The sequence below is a fragment of the Elephas maximus genome, chromosome 13 (assembly GCF_024166365.1).
Source record: "Elephas maximus indicus isolate mEleMax1 chromosome 13, mEleMax1 primary haplotype, whole genome shotgun sequence".
NCBI classification, from domain to species: Eukaryota; Metazoa; Chordata; class Mammalia; order Proboscidea; family Elephantidae; genus Elephas; species Elephas maximus.
Genome location: NC_064831.1, coordinates 41,190,904 through 41,197,471, shown reverse-complemented (window position 1 = coordinate 41,197,471; position 6,568 = coordinate 41,190,904). Strand labels below are relative to the sequence as shown.

The 6,568-nt window shown below is 39.7% G+C and overlaps 1 protein-coding gene across 1 annotated transcript in view; it reads right to left on the bottom strand.

Annotated features, from left to right (window-relative positions):
* Positions 1–1,377: 1,377 nt before the first annotated feature.
* Positions 1,378–6,568, bottom strand: part of FREM3 (FRAS1 related extracellular matrix 3) — a 117,967-nt gene continuing 112,776 nt past the window's right edge. The window contains 3 exon segments of the mRNA XM_049852823.1: positions 1,378–1,442; positions 1,445–1,618; positions 5,954–6,103. Of these exon segments, the coding sequence (XP_049708780.1) occupies positions 1,378–1,442; positions 1,445–1,618; positions 5,954–6,103 (389 nt within the window).

Genomic DNA, 6,568 nt, shown 5'->3' with positions numbered 1-6,568 from the left:
TGGAATAAAACAAGACTAAAGGGGCCCACCAACCTGGGGCAGGGACTGGAAGGCAGGAGGGAGCAGGAAAGCTGGTAATAGGGAACCCAGAGTTGAGAAAGGAGATTGTTGACGTGTCATGAAGTTCTTAAGCAGTGTCATAGAACAATGTGTGTACTAACTGTTTGATGAGAAACTAGTTTGTTCTGTAAACCTTCATCTAAAGTACAATAATAAAAAAAAAAGATATAACAAACAACAACAAAAAAACAGAAAAATTTTTTTTTTTTTTTTGCTACTCACATTTGTATCACTTTACTGTTTATTATATTCTTTTAGAAAAGAGTTTGCAAAGGAAGTGAGAGTTGATGAAAGGATTCTGGTACTTAAGTGGCTTTGATAAAAAAAAACTTTTTGTAGAAGAAAATAGAGCAATAGACAAAACAAGCTTTAGGTTTATTTGTAAGTTTCAGTTAGGGCTCTTTTTATCCAGGGCTTTGAGCCAGTTCCTCCCAGTTCAATCATGGCCAAGGAAGTGACACAGGAACAGAACAAAATTTTTAAATATGGGTGACCTGGAACCATAAACAGAATAGGAAAAATTACAGGTCAAAGCCCTGCTAGAAACTTAATCTCCTTATTAGAAAACAATGGCAGTGTACACGTGGTATAGCAACCAAATCTTTTGCCAGTGGGATTTTGCACAGAGTTGAAAACAGCAGTGCCCCACTCAAAGACGGCAGCTGACTGTACCGCTCTGAATGTGTTTTGTTCTCCTTAGTCCTGGCAATCATCCAGTCTCACACATCAGGCTCCTGAAAGGGCTCACTACACCTCTTCCTAGTTTCCTATTCCAGGGCTTTGATGAGTAATTTTTCCCATTCTGGTTATAGTTCTGGATTATCTAAATTTTAAAAATTTTAGTCTGTTCCAGTTTTGCTTCACTGGCCATAGGTAAACTAGTTTGAACCAGTTTGAAGTCCTGCTTTTATGACAATAACATGGAAAACCAAAAGATCACTGTTTGTTTCACAAATAGCAGACATATATTTCAAAAGTACTTTTAACGTCCAGCAACATTCAGTAAAAAGGGACCGAACCTTTTGTTCTTAACTATAGATTTAATTGATGACAGTGGGTTTCTCTGGACTTAGAAACAAGATTAAAGAGAATAGAAAAAGGATAGCAAGAACACCATGTAATCCTTTGTGGGCTCAGCCCCACATATATGTATGCATATGTAGTCACACAAATTACATGTGTACATATCATGGGAATATAACTCCAAATGACAGTAAAATATCATTAATATCCCAGAGTTACTAAGATCTAGAAACAATAGAGTTTCCTTCTATTGTTAGGAACTTTGTTTTGGCTGTTTTTGTTCTTTAAAGCCTTTCAATCAAAGAAACTGTACGCACTCTGCTTGCAGTCAATGGTGGCATCCTTGATGAATATGGTGATTTATTTGGTTCTCCAAGCACCGCACCCACATGCATCTGGAGAAGTAATTCGAACCTCTCCGAACCCTCCTGGATGGGCTGTCCTATGTCATCGTGGATCGTCACACGGAATATTTGCATGTGTATCCCAGGAGCAAAGTCCGGATTTCTGTTGATGCCAACGTAATCTCTTCCGGCTGGTCGGAAAGGAAAAGGCAAGAGTGAGACAGAAGGACTCAGTGTCATAAGTTTACCTTCAGAGAAAAATGAGAGGTCTCGTGAACTCTGCAGCATTCCTCTCTCTATATATATACTACATACATAGCAGCATTCTAAGAACTGTATTTTGTGCGTTCAATTCCCAGAAGAGAAAAATGTCCATATTCTATCAAGTGCCAGGATAGTTGCTCATATCATATCTATATGCCACCATCATCAGTGCTCTCCGTGTCTAGACAAAGGATACATATCACCTTACAAGCATTCCACAAAAATCCCACTGCTTACACTGAAGGCAACTTCAATTTGAAATGAAGAGTTTTGCCTTTGTTATTTTTATCCTTGAAGAGATCTGTTGTGCATTTCATTTTGATTAGATTTAACTCATTCACCTTTGGCTGACATCAGGTTTAATCTTACAAAATCCACTCTATTTTACTCAGCCTCTGAAGTTTCTGCCCTTCTCCAGGTTGTTATTCATCATTCTGCAAGCGGGTCTACCTGACTGTATAACTTCTTTGCTACTCATTTAAAAAGCCATCAAATGGCAATTTGAGCATCAAAATAAGTAATGACAGCAGTATATTATAACCAATTGAGTATAACAGAAATCATGATTCCATAGTGATATAAATAAATACACAAATAAATTGAGGAACAGGATAATTACATGGTCCCAAGAAATCTCCTTACAAAATACTTATTAGCTACAAAGGGAAAAAGACTAACTTGACAGTGGAGAAATGTGGTAAATACCACCTTAACCAAGTGATCAAAGTTACCACCACCAGTAATGGGACAAATTTAAGCTTTTTGTGCCACTTAATAGAATGCAATGAGAACACAATATCATTTCTGTAGTTTTTTTACTAAAGATGCCTAACCTGCATCTAATTATTTGGAAACATCAGACAAATCCAATTTGAGGGACATCCCACATGCTACAAAAACCAGCTTGTGATCTTCAAAAGGCTCAAGATCATGAAATTCAAGGAAAGATCAAGGAACTGTTCCAGATTGAAGGGAACTGAAGAGATATGACAAAGAAATGTAACGTGTGGTTCTACACTGTATCCTTTTGCTATGAACAAGAATTTGGGGACAATTGGTGAGACTTGAATGAGATCTGAGCATTATATTGTGCTTATGTATCAAGTTAATATACTGATTTTGTATTTGTACTGTGGAGAGATAGTAGAATGTCTTTGTAGAAATTACACTCTAAGTGTTTGGAGAGATAGAGCATCACATTGCCAACACAATGTTTTAGAGTACTAGTTACTTTTTTTTTTTAATTTTTATTGTGCTTTAAGTGAAAGTTTACAAATCAAGTCAGTCTCTCACACATAAACTTATATACACCTTGCTACATACTCCCAATTGCTCTCCCCCTAATGAGACAGCCCGCTCCCTCCCTCCACTCTCTCTTTTCACGTCCATTTCACCAGCTTCTAACCCCCTCTAACCTCTCATCTCTCCTCCAGGCAGGAGATGCCAACATAGTCTCAAGTGTCCACCTGATCCAAGAAGCTCACTCCTCATCAGCATCCCTCTCCAACCCATTGTCCAGTCCAATCTCTGCCTGAAGAGTTGGCTTTGGGAATGGTTCCTGTCCTGGGCCAACAGAAGGTCTGGGGACCATGACCACTGGGGTCCTTCTAGTCTCAGTCAGACCATTAAGTCTGATCTTTTTACGAGAATTTGGGGTCTGCATTCCGCTGCTCTCCTGCTCCCTCAGGGGGTTCTCTGTTGTGTTCCCTGTCAGGGCAATCATTGGTTGTTACTTTTTTTGTAAGTTTGAGATTGTTTTTTTTTAAAAAAAAAAAGTCATCAAATAATTACAGAGTATAAATAAAAGAAGATCATGGCATCCAGGTGAGTAGTGGGAACTGTGTGGGTTTTGGATCCTATGAGCTCTGGTTGCCATCTTGGTTCCATTACTTACTTGTACAAATTGTTTAGCCTCTTTGAGTCTCAGTTCCCTCAATTGCAAAATGGGGATAATTATAGCTACCTTAAAAGGTTTCCGTGGAGGCTGCCAAAGTTTTCACGAAAGGAGAGACTGGAAGGGCTGACTCATTAGGGGGAGAGCAAGTAGGAGTAAGGAGTAAGATGTATAGTAACTTATATGTGACAGACTGACTTGATTTGTAAACGTTCACTTGAAGCTCAATAAAAGTTAATAAAAAAAAAAGGTTTCCGTAAAGATTTTAGATAATAAGGTAAAGATGCTATCACAGTGTCTCAAAATAGTACACATTTACTACATGAAGTCACAATTATCATGTATATAATAACTGATAATTAAAATTATACATTATAAGCACTTGCATGTAATTATGTATGTTAAAGTATTATTGTTAATGAACCAACCTGAGCAGGTGTCAAATATTTATTAGGCTCTCTTGATGATCTAGTGGGCCAGTGATTAAGAGCTCGGCTGCTAACCAAAAGGTTGACAGTTTGAATCTGCCAGCCACTCCTTGGAAACCCTATGGGGAAGTCCTACTCTATCCTATAGGGTCGCTATGAGTCAGAACTGACACAATACCAACAGGTTTGGTTTGGGGTTTTTTACTGATGATCAAGTCCAAACAGTTACCTTTACATTTCTCATATTTAAACCTACGAATCACCACCCCAAGCATGGGTATTAGCTACTTCAACTATTCATTAGTCTAACCCCATTCGAGAGCTAGCAGAAGGGTCTTTACTTTTATGTGATTCAAAAGCAGTTTATCTAAACAAATTTGGGTTCTATTCAGAATTGACTGTACAGCAACAGGTTTTTTGGTTCTTCCTAAAACCGTAAAGCAGTGGTTAAAGAGCTTGGTGGCTAAACAAAAGGTCAGCAGTTTGAATCCACCAACCGCTCCTTGGAAACCCTGTGGTCCTATAGGGTTGGTATGAGTCAGAATCTACTCAGCGGCAACAGGCTTGGGTTTTGGTTTTTCTTCCTAACCACAAGCAAAATAGTCCATGGGGTCTATTGGCCTAACTCACTTTTTGTTCCATAGACACATAGAGAGAAATGGCCTGGCCTCTCAGGAAATTAAAACAAAACAAACATAACCCCCTCTTCCTCTCCAAAAGTAAGAATCTTCACTAGGTTCATGAATTGACTCGATGGCAGTGGGTTAGGTTTTTTTTGTTTTTTGTTTTTGGTGTCCTGTGATATATTCACTAAAGTGTTATGTGGTTCTTCAAGTTCAAGCACTGGACTGTAAAGCTAGCTGGCTAACTTTACTTTCTTTAACTGTTTCTGAGTAAATGCTGAAACAAGGCTCCCGTTTTATAGATAAATGCATATTTCACTCTCTTTCTGCCTTGTCCGTGAGTACAGGCTTTTAGATTCCTGGGTTTTATCTGTAGGAGTTATGCTTTTATCTTAAAACATTCTCACGTGTTTTGGATATATATGGTGCTTGTCCTGAACTCTGCTGGCTGTCCATTTCCCAGAAGACCAAAAGGCTCCAGGTGGTGAGTAGGATAATATGGGTATCAATGTAGATGACAATGTTGCTGTCTTTTCCAGTTGGGTTCTACTGTGTTTTTTTTTTTTTTTTTCTGGTAAAGGAACTGACAGGCTTAGGAGTGGAAATGGTAACCAGAACTGTCTAGCCCCACTGCAACTAGGCCATGACCATCCATATCAGGAAAGGCAAAGATGAGTGGCATGTTGCTTGAAGCCAAGGAAGATGTTCAAGAATCAGAAGTCAAAACCTCCTACACTTAACAGGTCTAATAGGCGACTTGATTCCCCTGGGAGATGGGCTTCGCTTAGCAGGGGGCTGCCGTGATAGAGGTACCCTGGTCTGATATAAGGTTTATGAGCAATTCATAGTATCTACATATATTCTGAACTGCGGAAAATTAATTCGGACCCACGACAAGCAAATGAGTAAGGAATAAATCATAAAAGTGGCTGTTAGAATATTTGGTATATCTCATAGTCAGAAGTCATGACATGTGCAGATCATGTCTAAGCCAGAGAACATCAACAAAGTCTAGGCATGCTACATTTGACAGACTAACGGTAGCCACGGAGTCGATTGTGACTCAAGGCGACCCCATATGCATCAGAGTAGAACTGTGCTCTGTAGGGTTTGCAGTGGCTGAGTTTTTGGAAGTAGATTGCCAGGCTTTTCTTCTGAGGAACTTCTGGATGGACTTGAACTTCCAACCTTTTAGGTAGCAGCCAAGTGCTTTTACTGTTTGTACCACCCAGGGGCTCCTTGATAGACTAGACCCAGCCATAAATGCATATCATGACAATAATTCTATTAATTACAATTTTACAATGGCTCTCTCACCTTCTGCTGAGTCTGGCTCAGTCCTCCTGGAGCGTCCAATGACGGAGGCTGCTTGGGAAAGGTCAGGACCTTTCCTCCAGATGCAAACCTCCAGGTAGCCAGTACTTTCATCGATGTGATACACAGCATCCTCCAAGTGCAGGGTAGGCTCTAGACAGGCAGGAAAGAACAAACCGAAAATGCTTCAGCTCCCAGGCCTACTGTCCCCTCAGGCTCTGCGTGAGCCTGGTATTTGTCAAATCGTCAGTCTTGATAGATACCACAGGTCCTGTTGCTCTATAGCTTGAGGAAAAAACAAACACACATACAGAAAGCCATGTAAAAGGGTCACATGCCATTTCTTTGATTCCAGGAAGTGAAGTGAGATGAAATTCTATTCAATTTTCTGTTTTAAGAGATTTCTGTCACTTAGATGAAATTTCCCTACTGGGGAAAATTAGCTAAGTTGCCATTACCCAGGCAAGTCAGCAATTGTTTGGGAAATGATAGTGGGGAATATAATGAGGGTTTTTCTTGGGAGCCACCACCTGCCTGTCAGTTTGTCGTACTGTGGTGGCTTGCATGTTGCTCTGATGCAGTAAGCTATGTACCTGGTATTTCATATACCAGCATGGT